Genomic DNA, 24,883 nt, shown 5'->3' with positions numbered 1-24,883 from the left:
ATATGAAATCTTGTTATATTGGTTTTGATTATGTATTACAAAAACAATCAATTACTCATGATTTTTACCATACTAAATAAATAGATTATCCAAGGTGTGCATTGGTGTAAAAATAATTAATCATCTAATTAATTATCAATTATTACAATATAGTTGCACAAAAATTATGACAAATTTGATATAAGATACCAAGATAGATTGCTACTGAAATAAGGCTTTTCATCATGCTTTACTGAGGACGTCTGCTATCATTATCGGAAGAAATGTTATGCCCCCTCCCCCCTGTTTTAGTAACTAATCCTGTTCAAGATGATTTTCTTATGTTTGGTTAGTATGTTCCCTAGGTTGTAATTCAGTTTTTATTAAATGCAAGTTTATCTGATGTCAAAAAAAAAAAAAAAAAAGGCTTTGAAGACAACTCAGCATAGTCTTCAGTCTTCACGAACTTTATGAGCTAAAGGTTTATAAGAAAGTTAAGATTATCTTATTCTAATCAATGTGTACAAATCTAGTTGAAGACAATAAATATAAATATGTAGCAAAAAAGCCTAATCCAATGACTACATTTTCCCCTCTGAATCAATTTTTATATGCACCCAAACATACCCAAGTTGGAATGGTTAAAATTCATGAATCAAAATTTAAGGTTCCCAAAGAAAGACGAGAATAAGTATATATCCTCACAAATAAGTGAACCAAGGAACCAGCTGAACAATGGAAGAGTTGCATTTTACAAACAATGTGACCTAACTCATTGAAAGCAATGCAATTAATCAAATGAGGCAATCTATTTCCTGTACATCATCTCTAGCAATTCGGAGGACGATGCCCTCTTATCGCTTAGTGAACATCCCTTGGGTTAGGAACGAAAAGTCGTAGTCGTATCCTGAAACTGGCAATGCTGCAGGAGGGTCCCTAGCTGGGGTGGTCAACATGCCATTGTTTGTAATTGCAGGTGCGTACAAGCTGCAGGGAGAAATCGTTCGAGTTTATACACAGTAAGGTAAACATTGTTCACTAAACAGATTCTTGTGCTTTTAAAGATTCGAAACGAAGCGTTACATCATAACAAATTGCTCTAAATCAAATGCCACAGGGTGCAGGCCTAGTTAATGGGGAGGATAGCCCAATGAGCATAAGGGTAGGATCAAGTTATAAAGCCTTTGGTGCTTCTGATGGAGAAAGTTTGTATTGGTTCATTGGTTTGGTCAATTTAGGGCCAAAACGATAGGTAAAAAAAAATCATATATGTATTTTTCTTATTAACCAGGTTTACACATGCATCATTATTTTTTTCAGGAATCTGTATCGTTTTCAGAAATTGGATTGAAATGAGTAGCAAATTCTGAATATGCCAACATGCTCTAACCTGGACTTGGTGTATGGAGCAGCATTTACTGCCATCTTCACTGGTTGGAAATTTTGCATCTGTGACATGTAAAATTAATATACGCTCCAATATTAACAAAAGATGCTTAATGAGTCGTCAGATATATTATGAGTCAGCTCAGTTACCGGCATCTGAGTTCCAGCTGTGCATTGGACAGTTTCCCTGTTTATATTGAGCTGATGCTGTTGAAAACTATCAATACCTTGATGCATACTACCAGGAACGCTTGGGGCATCTCTGAAGGACACACCTTCAGCAAGCATTGCCAGTCTTTGTAGATGGACGGAAGATGCAGAAACCAATTTAGGCTGCAGATGTAAATTTTTTTGTTATCTCTGTAACTGATTCTGATTAACAACATGCACAATGACCAAACATTGTGAACTACCAACCATTTCCAATGTAACAAAAGTTATTCAGAAACATCTATCTTTAACAGTTGTCAAGCTTATTTCGGCACAGAGGGAGTAGTTAAGTTTTCTTAGAGAACTTGTTTCCTACCATTACCAATCAAATGAGGCCTGACTTTCTGTCCAGAACTGTAGAACATAAAGACGTGGAATGTACCAGAAAGAGAGAGATTTGTACCTTTTCTGAAAGGCTTTTATCATTATTCGTAACATCTTTCTGATGTTCGCTAAAATGTCCAGTTTCAAATGGCACCATAGCCGTTTGGACATCCTCTATTTCCGGTCCAGGGTGGATTTTGCTCGCCCTAGATTTTGGAGTCAACCTTGCCTCAGAAATTAACACTTCTTGAACATCTGGTTTTTGAACAATCTCTGTCTCTGGTTTAAATGCTTCTTGTTCGGCTGCAATCACAAGTCAGTTGAGAAACAAAGGATAAGATGGATGAGAAGAGAAAAGAATGCATCTAAATTAAAAAGATAGTTAGGGCGACGAGATTACAATCAAAATGAACCCATGAACTCGTATCAGCACTTGAGTCATTGTCCGCAGAATCATCGATGCATAGTCTCTTGAAAAGTTCGTCAGCATAATCAACTTTGGGAGAAGGGACAGCAGGAATGGCATTAGCGGTTAATGATTTGATTTTCGAGACTTCTCGTACAGACTTCAGCAAGCTTCCATTAGGGGCCTTAGGGGCTGCATTAGGGACAACCTGTTCAACGTATCAACCCTGTTAAGCAAACTTTTGATTTAAATCAGCACTAGAATGTTAATAATCCATCTGTCAGGGTCGTCTCTCAGACTGCAAAATGACCTTCAAAATCTGAAGTTCATCATTATATTGTCAGACATTAAGGAAATAAGATAAGTTTATGGAATCTAATATTATATTACGGATTTGTGCTTCATACTTTTAATTTTAGGGAACAATTATTCTAATTGGCACAAGACCCCACATAATATATTTGTCACGGCCTTGACAAATGTTGTAGTACCCCAGGTAACTTGCACTTTGACCAAAGATGTCTCAATAAAGAGTTCTGTAAACATTTACAAATCCACAAACAGATGATACAAAGAAAAGAAAGAGAAAGTACCTGAGCAGGAACTTTAGAAAGTTCACCATTAACACATTTCACATCAGGATCCTTAGATGGTTTACTGTTCTCTTTCTTCTCTGGTTGTTGGTGAAGATTTTTATTGACTGCACAGTCTTTATGCACTTCACCGCTGCCATGACTCGAGCTTATCCCATCTCTTTCACCCGTTAAGCAATCTCTTCTCACCTTACATGAATGTTGATTGTTAGTCCATTCTGCAATGCTGCCAAAACGCCTTCCTGAACGACTAGAACCTAATTTTTGTAAAATTCTTGGGGGTGACTTGACTCGACTGTCAATTGGAATCCATCTTTTCTCAACATACCTAACAAGTTATTTCGAATTAGAAACTTGGTCAAGATATTTTTCAGCAGAAACAAAGAGAAAAATGACACCACGCAATACCAATTTTCCTATGAGACCGTACTTTGCATGTATGAACTTTTCAATTTGACCTCTATTATAGTGCTGAGGTAACTCCTTTTCCCAGTAGGCATTGGATTTTTCATTCCCCATGGCTGCAAAAGATAATGTTGAAAAAACCAGTCAATGTTCATGCATAAGCATCTCAAAGCCAAATTATAGAAGGTTGTACATCACATAGAAAAATTCTGACTAGAGTTGCACTTACATTGCATAAAAGCAACCTGTTCCGGAAGCCATGTGTCTAGAGTTGCAGATCGCACCTGCAACAAGATGAATGCTTAATAAAACTGTGTACGAGCAAGTTAATTTCGAAGCAGCTCATTATATGGATGTAGGACAAATAAAAAATAACACCATTTAAGTATTGTGCTATAACAGATCACTTGGTGCAGCACTATGAGTGCAAAACCGCTAGGAAAATGATCTTTCCGATGAAAGGTAATTCAAATGATATATATATCAAAGTAGTTACTGATTCAGCTGATATATCAAATCCTGAACAAGAATTAGTTTGAGAAATTACATGATCCAATGTCCACTAACCATCTATAAAACCAGCAAGATTAAAGATAAGATTTTCAAAACCAACAATTTATTTTAGGCGTGCACTCATAACATCAAAAATAGCACTCAAAGTATGTTTAACTCGTAGCCTACTTTATGTGACGATACCAGCAAGACGAAAGACATAGATGGAGGGAGATATAGGATAAATGTTAAATTATTTAGGGTATATTCGAAATATAAAAAGACGAATTCAATAAGTCCAACTTGGTAACTTGAAAAAACAGTAAAAATATCAAAGCCTTAATCCAAAACATGAGTTGACCACCAAGTGAATTGAAAAATTATCTCCTATGGTCAGTCTGAAAAAAACTACACAATATGACTTATGCTTCATCACAACACAACCTCATCCTTGCTTGCTATTTAAGCTGTCTCTCATTAATTAACTTGCAAGTTCTTGCTTTTTAGAGTGTAAGTTGAGTGTAGAAAAGAAAGTAAAGCTACAAATTTTCCATAGAGAGCAAACCATAACATAGATATTTCTGATCTACAAATGCAGGAACTGAAGTGATCTAAACATAGTAACTTCATCCACTAAATCACAAAATCGAACATCCTAGAAATCGTGTTTCATCCAATACAGTACTATGCTCGAGAGGAAAACGGGTTACGAAAATACACCCAAAGCAAAAAAACATGCACGATGCATCACATAATAAACCCATATAGATATAGTAGTAATACAATACAATTGTCCAACACAAATATTTGGCAGAAACAGAAACCTTAGATATGTGCACTCCAAGACTGCGGTGTACTCCTGAACATTGCAAGCATATAAATATACCAAGATTTATACTGGCCCATCTTGGAGCTCTGCAAGGAACACATTGTAACCAAGTCAATGTTGAGATTATTTTCTGTAAAATTACTTGTATTTTGCGACATACTTTAGCTTGTATCCCATAATCCCACATACCTGCTTCTGCAGTCAGCACACTCTTTATTTTCTGGCAACTTAAAAAGCCCCTCCAATATCTACAGGCAACATCATATTACCATATCAATATTAAAATCTTAAACCTTTAAGTGAGTGTGACATAATTTTAACTACAGCATCTACAATTTGCATAAATATTAGAAAAAGGGTTTATGATTTCTTGGTCCAGTTTTTCTGAAGTTCATTAATTACAGATGTTTACATTTTCAAATGTAAAACTAATGGGCTATCAAGAAGTGTTCTTTCTATCAAATAACAGAAAGAAAAGACACATAATTGAGAAATGGTCATCACTCATTGCCTTTCAATTAAAATAACAATCTTTACCAAGGATTTCTTGGCGTGGTTAAGATTGAGATACTATGAACAATAGTACAATACTTGTACGGCCTTCGTGGCTACTTGGTGGCTCATATGTATAAAATAAATAAAAAAAACAATCTTTGATTCAAAAAAAAAATCCCACTTCTCTGATTTTTCTCACCATTATTACTGCCAACTCTCAAAACAAGAACTACCATTTACTTATCAATGAATAAAATCAAAGCAGATACCAAATTAACATAGTTAATTCTCCTATTTTCAGGGAATAAAAACAATTTCTAGCTTCTAATTTCATTAATTACTTCAAAAAAACTGATATTAGTTAACAAGAAACAATCAATCCAAATCAATTTATAAGGTAAAACTTATTCTTTACCAACCTTGATGTGCTTAGAACTAAACTCCTTAGGTTTTGGGTTCATTTTCTGATTACTCAACTCCAAATTTTTTTTGCCAAAAACCAAGAAAATAAAAAGGGTTTTACTGAAAAAGAAAATTAAAAAAGAGAAGATTTTGGAATGAAGAAGATGAAATTCTCTTTCTCTCTCTAATAAGTTGGGAGAATCTAATGATGGTTTAAGAGAGAGAAAGTGTGTAAATAGAGAAGAAGAATAACAAGAAAAACGCAAAAAGAGGTTTGTTTGATCAAGTGTTGGACTCCTTAAGTTGGTTGGTTTCAAGCAACCGTTTCTCATTTCATTATTCTTTTTAATTGATTTAATATTATACTAAAGTATACTAGTATGCAAATTTGAACTGGCTGAATGTCTCATATGGTTGACAACTAACCCAATTAATAAACATAATTTAAATAAGCATATGAAAGACATAAAAAAGGAGCACACCAAATTAATTTACTTGGAAGAGTAAACTTTGTTTATGGAGAAAGGTCAAGGATTTTGGCTGGCTAATATTCATTGAAAGGTCGGTGTTGGTGTTCTAATTTGGAGGTTATTGTCTAGTCAAGTCACACCAGTTTACATCATCAAATTTGTTAAATTGATCAATGTTGTATTCTCGAAGATAAAGTATTTGATGTAACCCACGGGACTGGCGTGAGTACAGTGGTTATGGGCCTCTCGCTCCTTGATTAACAAGATCTTTGATTCGAGCTTTGGGTATGGAAAAAATCACAGCGAGGAGGGATGCTCCTCATGAGATTAGTTCACTCGGTGGAAAGCTCCTCATAATAGGATCAAAAAAAAGTATTTGATGTAGAGGTAGACAGGAGTTAGTTTGGATTGAGTTTGATTTGAGTTATCTTTTGAGTGTTTGGAAATTCGGTTTTCTATTTACTGTGATTTATTATTCGTGATTTATAGTTTGAATTTGCAAATATTGTTGTTTTTTCAAGGTTTTATAAACATGATAGATAGTCTCTTTTTATCATGAAATGCAATTGGATAGAGAGTATGCCATATTGTCATGTTTCCGTTTGTTCTCTTGTGTGGAATGTCACAAATATAGAATAAACTTTATTCACAATTCTTACTAATATACCCCCTTCGACCCCTTTTATATTATTCATTTCATTCTGGAAAAACTAAGGACTGACTACAAAACTGAGAGATTAAATGAAAAGGTGGCGAGAGAAACAAGAGAGGTGGAGACAGAATTGTCAAATTGGGCTATTAATTCATAAAGTGGAACATATGAGTGAAAACAAGAAGAATGTAGATAAAACATGTTACCACAAATAAAAAAAGCAACATCGTGTAGATTTATAAAATTAAGATCGAAAATAAAAGCATATAAATTAAAAGGGGGTTGGAGGTAGTATAAGAGAAAATAAATCCATGAAAATCTTGTTAGATGCATTACAATGGAACATTATTTAAATATCAACTACTTATTGAATTGAGTTGGTTGTATATTAAATTTTGAATCAATTCATTAATTAATTATAAGATTTTGGATCCAACAACTCTCATAATCGAGAAGTCTCAAATTCTAGATAATTTCATTACTTGGAAACACTTGCATAAGTTCATCATTAATTGCCATTATCTCTACTCCACCATTAAATCTCTATAAGTGGTTTAAGTGAGTTAGATTCTACATTTCTACTTTGTCCACTAATCAATTTATAGCTTCATAAATCCTAAGTAACATATAAGTGGAAGAGTGACGTGCTGAAATTGAATGGACTTTACTTGCTTTTACATTTCATGCACCATAGAATTAATTTGTTCTTTTTCATATTCAAAGAAGGGAATCCTCCAAACTTCAATATTAAAGGAATACATTGTGGTTGCTATCATCAAAGATGTCCTTTAATTTTAGTGTTCCCATTTGTATTTTTCACAATTATTAATGTACCTATTTGACCATTGTATTTTAATTTACGCATCAAATTATGTAAAATTGATATTTCAAATATTTTTGGTCCATATGCTCGTTCTATGACCTAATCATTTTATTTAAAAATATCAAAATGGAGTCAGATGTATCATAATTCTTTTCAGACAGACTTCTTTTTTTCCAATTGAATCAGTTGTACTTTATTCTATTTACACACTTTCTTTGTGCTTTCAAAATATCAACCTATAGAAGAGTTGGGGGGTGTTGAAATGGAGCGTTATTTTGCTATGATATGGTGCTTTGGTGAGAGCTTTATAAGTTGTACACCCTATAGAAGAGTTGGCAGCCTCCTCCACTCATATGATCATAAATTCACAAGTATTATTCATATCCACTAGATGCAACTAGCCATCATCTATCACACCTGGAAATGGACCCATTTTGGCACTTTGTTAGGGTGATACTCTCATCTTATTAGCTGTTTTGTTAGGTCACACAACTAACAAGATACAAAATCAATTGCAAATCAACTTCCATTACATAATTTTGTCATCAATTCTTACTAGCCAAAACAAATAAAGAATAAAAAGCTATGTTACTCAGACACGAATTGAGTGTCTATTCGGATACGAGTGTCCAAGTATCCGACTCGGCTATTTTGCAGTTTTAGTTTAAAATGAAGTATCCAAATAAAGTGTCGTATCGGACACGACGCGACACCCCGTTTTTGTTCATCCGTCAACAAGGGGGGAAAATTGTGTGGGACCCACATGTTTATCGTATTGCCCCCCTTTTCACATGTTCATCAATTAAATTTCTCCGTCGAGTCTCACCTATGATTGTATTTAACTTTAGAATGCTCATCTATCAATATTAAGGGAATGTGAAACATAAGATGGAACACAAATTGAAACATATGATCCCAACAACTGAATATATTAACAAAGCTGGTCTTCTACCCTTTAAGAGGCTCCAGAAACAAGTCACATTAGAGTATCAGCTGCAGTACTACTACGCTTACTGAAAGAGTGTTTCTTCGTTCTAATGTGGCTTAGATGCGACATCATTATCACCTCGCCTCTCTCCTGAAGCAAAGAAGAGCTTGAGCCATTCTGCTCAGATAAAGGCTCGCTCTGAGATCTCAAAAACATGTCGAGTGTGGGAGAAATTTTGTCGCCTTTGTTGTTATTATACAAAAATTTTGATAAGTTATCTTTGTACTCCTCGTCGTTGTAAACGTTCTCTTGGTCATCATACTCCTCATCTGACTTTGCTGATTCCTCAGCAACGGATCCTTCAATCTGCTTAAAATGAAAATATTACAATTTGGCAGTCACATGATTGTAAGAATAAGATCAAACAGATTACAAACAATAAGTCTCCTGATGCAGGAGTTGTGTTTGAACTAGTATAATAGTTTAGAGATGTTAAAACACCACCTTTAGTTCTAAAGTAGGAAATCATAAAATTATAGAATATGTATACAAGTAAGAACAGTGCTATTGTTGTAAAAGACCATGGTCCAATATAATTGAGGTCATAATTTGATGTGAAACAGTGATCTTTGGTCATGATTTTACAGTTTTACTCTTATATGAGTCAAAACCTAGCCAATTAAACCTAGAGATTGATCTACGGAGAGCTGTCGAATGGTTACCACTATAAATAGTACTGCTATAGATGAGGTCGCGTTTTTTTAAGTCTTGCAGACACTTCATCTGACTTGGTGAAAAATTTAGATCTAGAGATGATTACCTCTTCATGAGTATGTTTGTCCCCGTCACTAAGATCATCATCACTGTCTACCTCGGGGTGATCATCAACCTCTTCATCACTGCCAGAAACTGATAATTCCTCCTTCACCTGAATATAAAATTAGCACTTCTTACATCTGAAAATATGATTTCTTCTTCAGAATTAATGTTCTCTATATTTTTACCATGGAAAAAATAATTTTCTTGACAGAATGAGATTAATTTGATTAAAATTCAAATGGATACAAGTAATTACCCACTTAGCTGGTCCATCAAGCATCCGAGGAGAGCTGCAGCAAGAAGAGTAACATCTACTACTAGTCTCAGTAAAAGTCCAATCAGTCTTAGAATCATCAAAACTACTTGCATGACTGGTTCCCCCAGTATTACTTGGCCAAGCACTTATACCAAAATGACCAAACTGAATGTTCACAGGCTCTGCCTTCCCAATTTGCAAAGATCTACACATTGGTGTTCCACAGCCATCACTAGAATCAACTGGCCAAGTTTTAGCAATAGAGCCATCATCGTTGACAAAGGCCATCAGATGCCTTGAAGATCCCTTCCTTTGAATCAACTGAAATATCCCTTTTGAGCTCCAAGAATGTGCTGCACACTGGTTCCTGTATTCCTCATAAAGGATACTCACAGTGTTGGTACCAGAATCATAAAGTGGCTCCCCAGCTTCACGCCTCCTTAAGCAGCTGAACAGCGTTGCATGGATCGCTGCCACACTTTTATCTACGTTCGTGTTGTTGATTTTTGGCACAAGATGCTTGTCGGCTCGGTTGCATAGATATTCTTGTATACTCCGAATGTTCCGGATATATTTTACATACTTATTTTTCGAAGGGTCCAAGGTCATGTACTTTGCACGAACAGCAAACCTTTCCAAATGTTTATCTTCATTTGATATGTATATCATAAAAGGCACTATAGAAGGATGTTTCTTCATAAGCCTCATCTGCATACATACAAAAGAAAGTTTACTACATAAAATGTATCCATATCATGAGACAACTAAATTAAGTGCTTTTACTAAAGATTAAAGCACTATTGATTGTTGGATACGAATGCGACAGTATTCATCAAGTTTAAATACCAATACAGTAACTAAAAAATCCTTAAATGTGTGCTTAGCCTTACCGACCAATATGGTAGCTGGCAATACATGGAAATGGGAGGGTAATAGTAATGAATTTGTGTGTAATTTTGTACAAAAAGTCTCATACCTATGCCCCTAATAATGAAACTTCATCTCGAAACATGTGTATTTCTTCGGAAATTTTCATTACTGCACAATTCCACCTCTAAAGTGGTAATGAAAAATGACGAAGAACAAAGGTATCTAAGTTAGATAACCATTACCACGAAAATCGAAATGAAACTATCTTCACAAATTAACCCAGAGAATCATTACCATCACCACTATTCATTACTGGCTGCCAAAAAGCCCTAAAAGACACATATGGAAATAGCGTGAAAAACTTATAAGCCGGGAAATTAAGCATCTTTTTACTCACCACAAAATTTAAACTTAAATGTACCCCTTCGATAATAACTGATTCTTTCCTCTCTTCCCATGAGGTAATAAGACGTTCGAGACTCTCAATCACCATTTCACTTTGGGCTTTAAATCCTTCAATAGCCATTTGTTTTGGACTTATGTTATGTTCAGTACTGTTTGCAACGGCCTCAGGCTGCAGTCTATCAAATTTCTGGGTTTGAATGCAATCACTCATTCCATCTTTAGAAATCGCATACGGCAGTCCAGCCATTTTTCGAGCCTTCCTTCTCGCTTTTGCTTCTGCAACAGCAACAGGATCTAAACACTCTCCTGCATGATAGGTTGAAGCCCACAACAATGGGTTCTTTTTCTCATCCACGAAGCTCCTCATCATGTGCCGGATAGAATCCGTGGATATGACAGTTGTGATACCCAATCTGCTAGCCTGGAAAACAAATAACAAACATTGGACATGACTATTTCTTGTAATTCAGGAACAGATACATCAAAAAATGCATAAAGAACACCCATTTAACAATAAGAAACTAACTTATGCTCTTTATGATATTTAGAAACTCTTTCAAGTCTTCTAAGAAACAGAGACTTCACAGTTCACTTCACAGTTCACACTGACAGAGAACCATTGTCCATATAAATTCACCAGGATAGGAATATAAAAATGCTAGCTAATTCTGACAGTTAACACTGACACGAAAAAATTACCAGTATTGAAGACAGTGTTGACTTTCCGCAGCCACTAGTACCACACAACAGGACAGTTAGAGATTCCTTCCTTTCACGAATCCTGAAATCATAAGGAAATTATTGAGCATTGTCAAACGATTCAACAAAAATATGTAAAAAGACTCGAACTATAACATATACTCATATAGCAAGGAAAAGCTTTCCTACAAACTATATCAAGTATCCTTTGATAGCAACCGATAAAAGGCTGGTCTCCTGTGAGACCGTCTGACAAAAAAAATGGGTCACACTACAGCATCAGAAGTAAAATACATAAAGAACATCAAAAATAAAGAAAGATACACAAAAAATTTGTCCACTATTCTAAAACCTGGTAACTTTTTATTGTCTTTGCATTAAATTTAAGAAAGCACGATTTGTTGACAATCACAATAAAAATAAAATCATAATTTTTTCTAGTAATGTTAAGTATGGCCGTATGGGGTCCTGGTGATTCGGTTTTCAAAGGCGATGTTATGCCACTGACCCCCTTGCTGCAGAAATGTTGGGCATTCATGAGGCCCTGTATGCTTTAGCCCACCATAATTTCGAAGAAATCATAATATACTCAGATTGCAGGGTTGCAGTTGAGCTCATTCTCCATGAGGAGAAGTCGGATAGGTACTCTAACCTGATTCATATGTGCAATCAGCAGCGACTTCGACACCCAAGGGCGAAGATCAAGTACTGCCTGGCGAGAAGGAAACCGGATTGCGGAAGCGATGGCAAGGGCATGTAGGATGTTGGATATAGAATGCAGTGTAGCTATGCTTTTTCTCACACCCCCACCCCTTGTTATTTTATGAACTAAATATTATGTTGCGGCTTGTAACTAGCCTTAATATTTTAATTCTAGTTCTCTTTTCACCAAAAAAAGAAGTAAACATTTAGCAGAAGATGGCGTACATATTTGTTACTATATTTTTACACCTTACAAGGAAACTGATTTCTCGGAAATATAATGCCACTAGTGAGATGTTACTTGTGGAGTATGTAAAAGGATCAAAGATGCCAAGATTCATAACTTTAATACATCATATAATTGCGAACAAGAAGAAAATTACATAAATCTTTAACTAGCATGTTAAGAGCTAGCATAAGGAAGAAAAGGCATGAATTTACCTGCAAGCCAAAATCAAATCTTCCCTCTGGTTAGGACCTATGTATTTATATTCGGTAAGAGCATCACATACAAGGCCTAAGAACTTTTCCCTGCTGATGGACACAGTCGTCCGCCTTTTGTACGATTCAGAAGACATATTCTTACTTCCTTTTTTCTCTCCAGATTTAACTAGGCATCTACCTGGAGCATTGGCCGTTAATCTTCCTAAACTGTCCTTGCCGTCCTCAGAGCTTTGACTTTGCATACTTCCAAATACCCTCTTACTAATCTAAATAAAAAAGAGGGAAGGACAACTTAGTTCTAGAAACAAACCTTTATGGGAATAAAGCAGTCAGGTAATCAAAGCAAAACCAACTTTAGACCAGATTAAGCGTGAACTGGTTAAGTGGTAATTAAGTGTTATGAGTTAAACTTTAGGGTAACTAACTATCAAGTTACCTTACAAAAATTAGTACACTTAATTTATGCGAAGGTACAGTTGACACAAATTGGAACACCGTGAATACTAGATAAAATCAAAATCGAAGATCTATGTAGAGATCTATCTTTTCAGCATATTAGGTTCCACAAGTGTACAGCATTTGTTATATTCAATTTAATGTTATCACCTTAAGGCTTAAACTATGTAAAACAATCGGAAACAAAGTATGTTACAGATCTCATATAGGAGTATATATCATTAGACAGTATAATCAGAACCATACTGTACTGATTATAAATCTGATTTATCCCTGGCCTCTAAGATTGTACAAATTCTCTACAAATTGACCTATCGAAAAATAATATTAACAAGCTTCATTATCACAGGAAAAATTAATATCTTGCCTTTTCCATTCTATATAGAAGTATATTATACTATTACTACTCTTTATTTGCTTGCCTTACATAATGTAAGGGGATTCCTACTCATTTTGCCTCCCAATACTTTACCATTTGGTTTGGAACAAATATAAAGATGGAGTATTGTGTAGGCCATCTATTAGGTAGTGAGATAAATGTAAAGAATTGATGTAAACTCTACATTTTATTAATAGGTAAATTCAACCCATATGAGAAAACAAATAAAGTATTTAAAACAGTCCTAAAAAGAATGTGAGTGAAGTAATAAGTGAAGTATTCAAATGAAAATTTTATCTTAGCAACAAACCAGAGGCCGGATAGCTTAAAATTTAAGAGTACTACTATTCCGAAACCAGTACACTAGATTATGGTAAGGATAGCTTGATAGTGCAAAGTACAGTGGATGTGCAATAACCAAGACATTGCACATAGACTTTAGAAAAACAAAATTGAATCTTTCTATCTAGAGCAACTAGATTTACAATTGTGTCATATAATAGCCAAGAATTTTGGCTTTTGAACTTTGCAGTTAAGCAAATTTAAGTATTCACAAACATAAAAGAATCCAGTGCGCTGCCAATCATTGACATTATTACACACAGTTGCAAAGCGCCAAAAAGAAAGTAACTAAGAGAATATAGTACTCCCTCTATATTGTATCCTATCTTACCTAATTCCTTTAGCAAGTCATTAATGCACATATTTGACCATTAATATCCTTAAGTACACATGATAATAAAATTTGTGAGGGACTATTATTATAAGATTACAAATTGAAGCGAATCCAACAAAAATCCCACGTGACTATGTCTTTTCTTGTATAGTAAATCACTAAACATGGTCACAAAATTTTAACTTTGACATGAATATTTTAAAAGGCTAAAAACGTATACAAGGGGATTGTACTCCTTTAGGCTTTATCTATCCCTTTGCCTACTAACAGGGGGAAGGTACTTCCACATGCAACCTTCTCAATCCCAAGATTTACAAGTCTTTCTTCAAACACTATCTATTCTCTCTTTTTATAACATGGATCAAAACTATATTCACCAAAACTATATTGTTGCTTTTCCTGTTATTGTGAAGTTCTATTCTTATGCAATGCCTTAATACAGTTCATATTCGCCCAAATTTCGATTTAATGACAACAAATATATTCCTCTAGTTCATCAAATCCTCATGCTGTCATGCATGCATATATTGAGTAAATGCTAATAATCTATTGTCCATAATTCTCATAAAATCAATACAAAACATCAAAATTCAACAACTTTAGTACTAAAAATCATCAATCCAAATTATATCCTCCTACAAAATTACTGCCAAAACAAAAGCAAAACCCTGAAACAAAATATTTCCAAAAAAATCACTAGTTTTAATTTCAAGCCAAACATACAGCTAATAGAAAATGACCAAAAACCCATGTGTAACTATGTAACAATTAACATTGTAACTGATTCACAAAGATTATATCTCTAGTATTCACTTCATGAGTAACATGCAAATCAATGTGATTACCTCTAACATCAAAAAAATACAGCATTTTTTTGCTAAATATTTAAAAAAAATAGAGCTTTACCTTCTTAGCATAACGAGGTTTACATCCCATGAGTTGCAGCGTGCTCTGAAGAAGTGAACTGGTATAACGGAATGACTCCTTCCCAACATATTTCTTTTTATTTTCTTCATCATCAACCACTACTATGTACAGAATTTTATTTACTTCCTCCATTTCTACCAAAGATTACAAAATTAATGTAGGAAAATTTTCAACCAAAATTCAACATAAAAACAGGGGATTAAAGGTTACATGCAATCTACAGAATACATATAATAATGTACTACATAAAATTTACCAAAACAAAAAGAAATTGAATTTTCATAGAAGTAGAACATAGATATATAGATTAAATAACAAGAATTTGGTACCTTTAAGAGTATTGAGGTTGTAGCAGAGACACCAAGAAAATGAGGAGAGAGAAGATTGAGAAAGAATCAATGTCGTAAAAAATCATCACTTTTTTTCTGGGTTTTGATCAAAATTCAATTGGGTATTTCTCTATGATTTTTATAGTGATTGTCGCCCATTTATCTTGATGTATTGAAATCAGAGAATTGGGAAGTTTTTTTCTTTTTGCCATTTGTAGGTTCTTTAGCAATTTAGAATTCTTCCCTTTTTCTTTGTTGAATTTATGTTTGTTTGTGTTTTGTATTGTGTGAAGACGAAATTGTCCTCTCCTTAAGATTTACGAGTCGTTGAATCATGAATGAGAGTGACCGTGTATTGATTTTATTTTTATAGGCGAGTTAAGACGTGACGGCCAATCTTATAATCCTATGATGATTTGATGATACATTTCCCAATACTTCAATTTTGTGTTCTTCTCGACCCGCCTTTTTTTTTCCTCCTCTCCATGGTCCACCCTAGTTTTAAGTAATTAAAATAGGGTCTACCACCATCCCTCGAATATTAAGTGTTTCGAGTCATCGGGTGTGGAGGAAAAGGTCCGTTTTTTTTCAAGTAAAACATTTTTCAAGAAAACGATTTGCCTTTTTTATATTTGACTGGATAAGGGATTTAAAAGGAAATTAAACTGTAATGATTTTCCTCCAACATGTGAAAGAAATTCATTTTTCTTCATTCTTTCATTCTCAACATCTCCATTTTCATCTTCTTAGATTAGTAGTTTTTCGTCAAACCAAACTGAGAAAAACTAATATTCATTTGCGTTCTCTGCGCAAAATATTCTCAATGAAAAGCCATTTTCCATAGAAAACTTTTCCATCAAACTAAACAATCCATAAGAATGATAAGTTCTAGCATAGTTTGGAGCGTAAGATATACCATATACCTTGAAGTACGACCAAGTATGTCTTGGCCTAATGGTTAAGATTGAGGTGCTGTGAACGATAAGTCACAAGTTTGAAACCCCCATCCCCTTCTTTGTACTTTAATTTGTACTTTGAAGAGTACATAATTGTAACAAACAGTTATAAGCTTTTCTTGGGGGTTGATCCAAGTATACCCGATGCGCAAGTTTGAAGGATGTAAATATGCATTGCATGGAAGGATATATTGAGTGAGAATACCTTGGCGGTCAGGCATGAATATAAGGTTCACAAATATGGATCATGAATATAGAAAAAACATACGTAGTTTATAAATCAAGCTGCAAAATTTGAGGTTTACAGATGGTTCACTTGCTTAAAAAATTTAAGAGAATAGCTTGAAAAATCTAATTGAATAGATATAGTTTTGTTGGTGAAATTCAAAACATGATCTACCTTTTATTTATTGTGCAAGTTGCAAGAAATTGAAAGATTCTTGAAACGGCATAATATTATGTAAGGAGTGAATAATTTATTAACAATGTCATTAAATTAGTGTATACTATACCAATAAATATCATATTTGTTTTGCGAGAACGTAGCTGCTTAGTGATAAGTCTCTTTCAAGTTTCTTCTATACATTGGGTGGCAATTTCAAGATTATCTATAACGAAAAGACAAAGAATACCATGTGTAGGAGTGTTGAAGATAACTTTTATTGTTAATGGTTTTCAATAATACTTCTAGCATGTAGTGTTTAAAATCCACTTTTTCCTGGTCAAACTTTATGAGGTCTGTTACATATTATATTCTACAAAGACATTGAAAAGAGTCTCCTCCAAGCTCCAATACAAAGAAACCTTTACAATACAAACAGTTTCGTCAATTTCAGAGTAAGGTGCAGTTTTTTTGGCTGAATTGAAAAGAGATGAACTGAGCAAAATTAAACTAAAACTATGAGCGAAAACTAGCTGAATTAAATCGAATCGAATTGAAGTAAGTTAACTCAAATGAACTAAACTAAAACTATGTCCAAAAAAACAAAGTATAAGCATTATTGGCCTATTGCATACATTTATACAAAGAGAGAAAGAGTCAATCCATGTGGTAAACTATTGCCAAATCTTGAGAAGAATTCGATGTCCACATCCTCTAACTTGAAATAGTAGATTCAATTTTAAAAGTTGTAGAGCTAGGGCCAGATGAATTAGATCATTAATCAAGTCGTTGTAGTATAGTGGTAAGTATTCCCGCCTGTCACGCGGGTGACCCGGGTTCGATCCCCGGCAACGGCGTTTTTTCATTTTTTTTTACCCAATATCCCTTCTCTTTCATAGTTTCCTTTTGGAAAGTGTTATAAACTGCTCCTTTGACGATCATATTGATGCTGGAAAATCACGCAAATTCTGGGAATAATGGCAAACATTAAGTCAAATTACCAGGTAAAATCTGTAACCCTAACTATCTTCAGAATTTGATTTAGGTAATTACGTTGTTTTATCTTTCTTTCTATGTAATTTCGACACTATTATGATGTAAATTTAGCTATGATTAGAGATTTAATGGTTGATTATATGATAATTGTTTGAATATGATGGATTTAATGTGATGGAGTTCAGTTTTTTATTTTCCGATTGCGCCATTTTTGTGATTATCCAATGATACTTACTTTTTTTTTTTTATTTGGTAAGACGATATATCAATTAATGATGTGCATTAAAATACTATTATGTGATTTTGTTTGAAAAAGTAACAATAAGAACATCATTAGAATCAGAAAATTTTGATCAAGATTTTGAAAGGCTTTTAATTTATTTTTTTAAACAAATATTTCTGTGCATAAGGCCAATTTCCAGATGGATAACATGTTGTTTCTGAATTGGAGGGAGTGAAGATGTTGTATTTACAGAAGGAAATTTTCATTGATCTATTAGTTTTTTTTTTTTTTTTTTTTTTTTGAGGGGATCTAGTTGAAGTTAGTTTTCTAAGGGTAGAAACTAGAAAGTCATTTCACCTTATTTGAGGCTCATATATTGAGCTGTAGCACTAATTGGAAAAAGGTAATCTTGTTCAACATAGCTCATAGGTACTTGTTCAAGTGTCCGACTTGCTATTTTATGAAAATCTCCATGTTTGTGTCCCTATCAGTTTCGAAGTTGAGGATCTGACACGAGAATTTGATTGATGTAACCTTTACCTTCTAATTTCTTTCCTCCCTTGTCCCTCCCTTTCCCCTCTTGTAGTTGAATGTTGATTTCTATTGAAATGCCTGAAAAAAATACATTCAATTTATAGATAGTTTCCTCTAACCAAACACAATCAACATTACCATATTCCCAATTTTATGCTTCTTGGTTGCATTAATTTGTCTTGTGAGTGGTTTGGTATGAGATACTCCACCATTGAGTGGAAGAAATTGAAATCCCCAAGTAAACAGAAAACTATTGGGATTTGGGATATGAGTTTTTTTAATAGAACTGGAGATTTCTTTTCCCAACCCTACCAGTGAGCCTGATGTGAATGAATGTTTGTAGTATATTGAGAATCTTCATCAAGGTCGTTGTAGTATAGTGGTAAGTATTCCCGCCTGTCACGCGGGTGACCCGGGTTCGATCCCCGGCAACGGCGTAATTTTTAAATACTACTTCCTCCGTTTAAAAAGAAACGATGAAGTATTTTATATTGCTTTAATCAGTTCTATGTCACTTTATATTTTTTATCCTTTTGTCCCTGTCCCATTTTTGTATTTCTGGAATCACTTTTATCTGGAAAATACCTTAGATTGTACAGTGATTGACTTTGGGGGTGGGGGAATGATTAGTAGCTATTATATCATGGACTCTCTTTTCAGAATGTCTTTTCAGAATTTTCTTTGTTGCATAGCATTCAGATTTGTAGACTTGTAGTTACTTCTGTTATTTGATGAGGGGCAACTGCCAACTATTGACATGTTCAAATAAGCAAGTCGTTGTAGTATAGTGGTAAGTATTCCCGCCTGTCACGCGGGTGACCCGGGTTCGATCCCCGGCAACGGCGTAAGTTTTTTAGTACTATCAGGTTTCCATTGCTTTATCCTGTTCTATGTCCCTCGCATGGTGTAATCCTGAATTTTGCAATTTCTTTTGGCAGAAAGGTATATATTATAGTGTAGATATAGGGGTGCAATTAGTTATTTGAGAAATCTCCCTTGATAGCTGATCTTTTTGTCTTGACTGACATGATCTTAGATTACTTTTTCAGATGCTATCTTAGATTACATTTTCAGTTGCTTGATATGATCTTTAAATTAGCTAACTCTTAGAAGTCTTAGAACTGTTGGCATTTAGGGACAACCAAGTCGTTGTAGTATAGTGGTAAGTATTCCCGCCTGTCACGCGGGTGACCCGGGTTCGATCCCCGGCAACGGCGTTTTTTAAAGCCACCTTCAATTCCCATTCTTTGACTTCTGTTTTTTTTTTTTCTCCTGCACTTCAGAAATCTATTTATTTATTTGAGAAAACTGGAAGCAACCTCGGAAAAGGTGGGCAGGCCAAAACTGCTGATAAGCTTTGTTGATTGGTAGTGTATTCCTTTGAAATTGCCTAAGATGCTATGTTACTCCAACTCAGGTACTTATTCTGGACACAGGTACGTGCTTTATAATTCTGCTAGGCTAATTCATTTGAAGTTATACTATATGTGTAAAATGAAGTGTCAATTTATCTATGCCTATTTTGTTGTGTCAAGGATGCCACATGGTTACTTCATGCAAAATGAAGAGTGTGAATAACGTAGTTAGAAATGCATAATATTAGGAGTAGAACTGACTTGGATAGCTGGATATTCATGAATTTGACAACCCTGCTATAATGTCAGTTTGCAACTGTATGTCTGGACTCTAGAGTCTGCACAATTAAGTTAAAGATACCAACTTTTTACAATATCTATCTTGTGGCAAAATATACCCATCTTTTGGCAAGAAAACTATCAGTGTACATTGGGGGAAAACATAACTATCTGAGAATTCTTCCTTGAGAACTCGTCTTGTTGCCTTGCTTGATAATTCATGATCTAAAGATATTTCTTTGTTCGATGAAAAACAGATTTTGTTGAGAACTATTGATTTACATGAACATCCAAGTCGTTGTAGTATAGTGGTAAGTATTCCCGCCTGTCACGCGGGTGACCCGGGTTCGATCCCCGGCAACGGCGAAAATGTTTTTAGCCTTCTATAAATGGTTTTGTTTGCGAGCCCTCAGCTCTATGTTTTGTTTATATTTGGAAGTTTCTTTAATGCACTTTATTAATTTACCAGTTTAAAGGAGGGAAGTCTATCAATAGAAATGAGGTGACTATTGGTGCTTTATAAGAGACCATTGGATGAATGGATGTAATTGGAAATTTGGCCCTTAAATTTAAAATTTATAGCATGGTAATAGCTATATTGACTTTCGAATTTGCAATATATAGGCTTGCTGAATTTCTACTTATGCAACGATATTTCTGGACAAGGTCATAACTCATAATATATTCTTCATGAGGTGTTAACCTTCCGTTATTTATTAGGATTTGGTGGACTATTATTATGGTCTGTGAATTGTTTAGCATTTGTCTGATGAATCATCACGAGGACTGGTCTTCTGTACTTGTATATGCTGTTTTAGTACGAAAGTCAAGATATTGAAGAACAACATGGGTAAGATCACTGAAATTTATAGAGAATTTATCTTCTTAGTTCTTGTGTAAATATCTATCATTAAATCATTACCGTGAGACCCACTTCTAAGTTCTAATACATATTCTGTTGAAATGAATAATTATGTAGGAGACATTGAAGTATGTAATAAATTCAAGAAACCAGTTTCAAAACTGATTTTCATATGTATATTCTTGGTTTTGTCTCAAACCTGTTACTTGTGTAAGAATGAATGTATATCAATCAATCTTATTAAAATATAATCTCTTACAAATTTTGATTGATTAGATAAGGCTCATGCAATTTATACACTTTACATATGATACAGTTTAACCAAGATTTTGCGGGATAATTATTGTTGTCGTTTGGGAGTAGTAGGTCAGAATGCTTCTATATTTTGCTGTTCTACATTTATTAGAAATTTAATTACTAGTAAAATTGAAGATGCCATCAGGCAGTTTGGTGCCTAGGTTGACATGGGGATGGCGTTTAGGCTTCCCCCATGGGCCGTTCTTGAGCCGCACTTTGCAAAGACCGGCTCTTCATGATGATAGTCCTATAGGCCAACACAACCAAACTATCGATAAGATATTGAGAAATGCTTACAAAGATGAGCTATCATGACATGACCATGCGGGTCCAGCTTGGTATGGCACGTGCCTCGTGCCATGCCGAGCATTTGTTAAACTATATAAAGCTTTAAAGCTCAAGTTTTAAAGGTTAAAGCAAATGAATTATTTGTTCCTATCCTTGATCATCCCCACGAGCTAGGTCCCAGAATAGACATTGTATTCTATCTATTTCTCAAGGGTTGGCTGATAGGACACAATATTGCTAGTTTATTGAGGTAGCTCAGCTTCCCGGCCTGGTTGACATTAAAACTTGTTTATTTAAAAGAATTGTCCTTGTCTTTAATAAATCAACTTTTGGCCTGATTATTCACACCTAATTTATCATCTATGACCGTTTCCTGGCAAAAATTCTATATTATACATCAACTAATGAAATCGGAGTTTCATGGACAATCACTCAAGCTTGTAAGATTCCTGGAAAACAACATGCAATCCAACGTGCTTTAAAAATTAAACCTCAAGCACATAGTATTACTCATACTATAATTAGTACTGCCTCTCAAAAGTCAAACACAAAAATTATGGAAGAAGAGGATTTAATCAGTGATTTACCAGATGCTATCCTCCATCTGATTCTCTCTCTAATCCCAACCAAATCCGTAATCAGAGCATCTTCTATTTCTAAAAGATGGAGAGAGATTTCCATGGAGCACCTCACATATGCCAGCTCTTTAGATTTTGGAGAAGAGTTTGCCAAGCAGCAGAAACCAAATCAATTTGCAGACAACCTTAACAAAATCCTCAGAATCAACAAGTCTGAGAAACTCGACAAGTTCAAGCTTTTATTCAGCCCGAGAAATGAAGAGCACAAGTTTAACGCTATAAGTTGGATTAAGTTTGCTACTTCAAGAGGTATTAAAGAGATTGACTTGGATTTCTGCAGACATATCCACATTCACTTTTTATCTCGAGCCCACATTGTTGGTAAAAAAGATGCCTTTGAGTTGCCAGATTTTCTTTTCGATTGCGTAACACTGAGAATCATGAAGCTGAGTCGTTGTATTTTAGCTCTTCCAGAAGAATATGCTGGTTTTGGTGGACTTCAGACACTCTGCCTTAAAGAAGTTCATCTAACTGACAGTATGCTTCAAAGTCTGCTGTGCAACTGCACATTGCTTGAAAATCTGGTTCTGAAGGAGTGTGGATCGCTGAGTTCGATCAGGATTCTGTCTCCTACGCGTCTTAAGAAACTGACAGTTTACGAGTGTTACAATGCCTCGATTCTTGAGATATCTGGTGCCAACATTCGGTCCTTGCTGATTAGTGCAGGTCACTTGGATGCTTGTAAAGTGGAAGATATGGTGAGGTTGGAGGAAGTATTTATTGGGACTCGAGGCGATGAGTTTGGTGGAGTTTTGTATATTTTTATGGAGGTTTTGTCAGACCTTTCACATGTCAGAGCTCTTACCTTGTACCTTGGACACCTTGTGGTAATCTACTGTTTAAACATGTTTTGATAATATATTCATTTGTTTATTTATACAATATTTTAATAAATTGTTCATTAATTTGCAGCCGAGTTTAATCAAAGACTTCCAGGTGAAATTCAGAAATTTGGAGGAATTACAGCTTGTTAACAGCCCACTATTTGGACTATTCAACACCGATGTCTACTGCTTTTTCAGGCACTTCAACTGCCCTTCTTTACAGAAGATCTCCATAGAAGTATGGCGTTATTATATTGTTTTGAGGAGAAATTGACATGAATCATCTCAAAACTTCCTCCATCTTCTCAAATTATTATAATTGTCTTCCTCCATTTGTGTGTTACTCATCTCATCCAATTTTGTAGCTTTCAACAGTGTCAGAGGAGGACAACTTCATCTGGGAATACCGAAAGCCTAATGTCATGCCTGTCGAATGTGTTTTTATCAATCTGAGGACTGTCACACTGCGGAATTTCAGAGGGACTAGTTCAGATATCGAACTCGCAGCATATTTCTTACAAAGAGCACCAAGTTTGGAATCAATGATCCTTATTGCTCCCCAAAGTTCGAATGCCAGAAAATCGATAGTAAAGGGTGAAGTTTCATGTTCAACATCAAAGGTAAATAAGGCTAAGGGGATGCAAAAGGCTATATTTGAGACGCTTCATTATCATCTAAAGGCATCAACTATTGCTGAGATAAGAGTTTGCGAAATTGATGAACGCGATAGTTTGTTATCTTTGTTTAAATGGCATCATGTTTTTGATGTATACCACAAATAATTTTGATAAATTAAAGAAGAACAAAGCTGGCTCAGCCTTCTTTGGCTATATATATTTGTACAATTTTGATTTTGTAAGTTTCTGACCAGAATGAGGATTTCAATAGGTATACTGTTTTTTGAGGGAATGCAAATAATATATATCTGTATAATTGTGTGCATAGTTTAGTTTGTATATAACTATATATTCAATTTTCGTTTTAGCATTTGGCCAGATTTTTACTCATCCGTGCAATCTGTTAATGTAGCTTTAAAAAATGCTGGAAGGTATATGCAGTTTTTTCTGTTTGGTGCTTAAATCCGTAGCCATACTTTTTTTTCTTTTTCCCGTGCATATAGATATAATATTCCTTGACAAACTAGTGTACAATTCCAAACCTAAAAACTAGATATGCATATGATTAGATTTAGAAGTAAGCCAAGTTGGAACCTAATGCTCACAAGTTGCTAGAATAGAATAGCAATATTGGCCGGTGACCAAGATACTTGATCATAATTGGTCAAATACGTGCATTTTATGTTTGATTTATTTAAGAACCGAGTATATAAAATTTTAATAACACTCTTCAAAGTAATTTTTTAAATCCATATGATCCATGAAGGCATTACAATATATATAAAGAAGGGGAGGAGGAATTCGAACCTATAACCTGTCGCTCAGGGCACCTCAATCTTAACCACTTAGCGAAGACATCCTTGATGCTCCTCGAAGTAATGAATAATAAGATTTGTAGCATTGATACACACTATGAATAATAGGATTTGACTTATGATATAAGTCAACTGTGACCAAAAGCACCATGAATAAAGCCATTGTGAAGCATGACACTACTTAAATTAAGAGATAGCGAGATATTACATGTTATATTCTCAAAACTAAGAGTTAAGAAAATACAACGGTTTCCAAATAGAGGATATTTAGATGGATATTTAGTACAACCTCCTCTTTTATCCTAACATGACCCCCTTTTTTCTAAGATAATATATGAGAAAGATACTACAATTTTGGATGTGATTAAGAGATCTTGAAATTAATGAAAAACATAGATGGTTCATATGACTATATATATCTATGTATGAGGTGTTGTCCATAAGTCATAATGGCTCTTTAA

At 34.6% G+C, this 24,883-nt stretch overlaps 3 protein-coding genes and 5 non-coding genes across 8 annotated transcripts; 6 read left to right on the top strand and 2 right to left on the bottom strand.

The window, feature by feature from the left end:
• Positions 1 to 609: 609 nt before the first annotated feature.
• LOC104909110 (ADP-ribosylation factor GTPase-activating protein AGD5) lies at positions 610 to 5,888 on the bottom strand. Its single transcript, XM_010698308.4, has 11 exons — positions 5,539 to 5,888; positions 4,814 to 4,872; positions 4,620 to 4,710; positions 3,533 to 3,587; positions 3,329 to 3,419; positions 2,899 to 3,226; positions 2,300 to 2,513; positions 1,979 to 2,202; positions 1,516 to 1,698; positions 1,370 to 1,428; positions 610 to 966 (listed from the first exon to the last, which is right to left on the bottom strand). Exons 1-11 carry the CDS (start codon positions 5,851 to 5,853, stop codon positions 834 to 836), a joined length of 1,752 nt encoding a protein of 583 aa, XP_010696610.2. The 5' UTR covers positions 5,854 to 5,888; the 3' UTR covers positions 610 to 833.
• Positions 5,889 to 7,976: 2,088 nt separating this feature from the next.
• LOC104909109 (hypothetical protein) lies at positions 7,977 to 15,829 on the bottom strand. Its single transcript, XM_010698307.4, has 8 exons — positions 15,357 to 15,829; positions 15,007 to 15,161; positions 12,587 to 12,855; positions 11,444 to 11,525; positions 10,737 to 11,165; positions 9,470 to 10,177; positions 9,215 to 9,322; positions 7,977 to 8,760 (listed from the first exon to the last, which is right to left on the bottom strand). Exons 2-8 carry the CDS (start codon positions 15,157 to 15,159, stop codon positions 8,443 to 8,445), a joined length of 2,067 nt encoding a protein of 688 aa, XP_010696609.1. The 5' UTR covers positions 15,160 to 15,161; positions 15,357 to 15,829; the 3' UTR covers positions 7,977 to 8,442.
• A 1,650-nt stretch (positions 15,830 to 17,479) lies between these two features.
• On the top strand, positions 17,480 to 17,551 carry TRNAD-GUC (transfer RNA aspartic acid (anticodon GUC)). Its single transcript has one exon. It is a non-coding gene; the product is annotated as a tRNA-Asp (tRNA).
• On the top strand, positions 17,533 to 23,993 carry LOC104909107 (F-box/LRR-repeat protein At3g26922). The gene is made up of 4 exons (XM_010698306.4): positions 17,533 to 17,698; positions 19,731 to 22,993; positions 23,079 to 23,228; positions 23,356 to 23,993. The coding sequence occupies exons 2-4, from the start codon at positions 22,085 to 22,087 to the stop codon at positions 23,770 to 23,772; spliced, it is 1,476 nt and encodes a 491-aa protein (XP_010696608.1). The 5' UTR covers positions 17,533 to 17,698; positions 19,731 to 22,084; the 3' UTR covers positions 23,773 to 23,993.
• TRNAD-GUC (transfer RNA aspartic acid (anticodon GUC)) lies at positions 18,813 to 18,884 on the top strand. The gene has a single exon. It is a non-coding gene; the product is annotated as a tRNA-Asp (tRNA).
• Positions 19,221 to 19,292, top strand: TRNAD-GUC (transfer RNA aspartic acid (anticodon GUC)). Its single transcript has one exon. It is a non-coding gene; the product is annotated as a tRNA-Asp (tRNA).
• TRNAD-GUC (transfer RNA aspartic acid (anticodon GUC)) lies at positions 19,593 to 19,664 on the top strand. The gene has a single exon. It is a non-coding gene; the product is annotated as a tRNA-Asp (tRNA).
• Positions 20,376 to 20,447, top strand: TRNAD-GUC (transfer RNA aspartic acid (anticodon GUC)). Its single transcript has one exon. It is a non-coding gene; the product is annotated as a tRNA-Asp (tRNA).
• Positions 23,994 to 24,883: the final 890 nt, after the last annotated feature.

Source organism: Beta vulgaris, chromosome 8 (genome assembly GCF_026745355.1).
Source record: "Beta vulgaris subsp. vulgaris cultivar EL10 chromosome 8, EL10.2, whole genome shotgun sequence".
Classification (NCBI taxonomy): Eukaryota; Viridiplantae; Streptophyta; class Magnoliopsida; order Caryophyllales; family Amaranthaceae; genus Beta; species Beta vulgaris.
This window is presented reverse-complemented; position numbering and strand designations above follow the sequence as displayed.

Excerpts from the sequence above, each read along its gene's own strand:
- LOC104909110 (XM_010698308.4), bottom strand. The coding sequence starts at position 5,853 with ATGAGAAACGGTTGCTTGAAACCAACCAACTTAAGGAGTCCAACACTT. Across the intron at positions 3,588-4,619 it reads TTGGAGTGCACATATCTAAG|GTGCGATCTGCAACTCTAGA; the intron begins GTTTCTGTTTCT and ends ATCTTGTTGCAG. Across the intron at positions 3,420-3,532 it reads ACAGGTTGCTTTTATGCAAT|CCATGGGGAATGAAAAATCC; the intron begins GTAAGTGCAACT and ends TATCTTTTGCAG.
- LOC104909109 (XM_010698307.4), bottom strand. The coding sequence starts at position 15,159 with ATGGAGGAAGTAAATAAAATTCTGTACATAGTAGTGGTTGATGATGAA. Across the intron at positions 12,856-15,006 it reads AACCTCGTTATGCTAAGAAG|ATTAGTAAGAGGGTATTTGG; the intron begins GTAAAGCTCTAT and ends TTTTTTATTTAG. Across the intron at positions 8,761-9,214 it reads ACAAACATACTCATGAAGAG|ATTGAAGGATCCGTTGCTGA; the intron begins GTAATCATCTCT and ends CATTTTAAGCAG.
- LOC104909107 (XM_010698306.4), top strand. The coding sequence starts at position 22,085 with ATGGAAGAAGAGGATTTAATCAGTGATTTACCAGATGCTATCCTCCAT. Across the intron at positions 22,994-23,078 it reads TGTACCTTGGACACCTTGTG|CCGAGTTTAATCAAAGACTT; the intron begins GTAATCTACTGT and ends ATTAATTTGCAG. Across the intron at positions 23,229-23,355 it reads TACAGAAGATCTCCATAGAA|CTTTCAACAGTGTCAGAGGA; the intron begins GTATGGCGTTAT and ends CCAATTTTGTAG.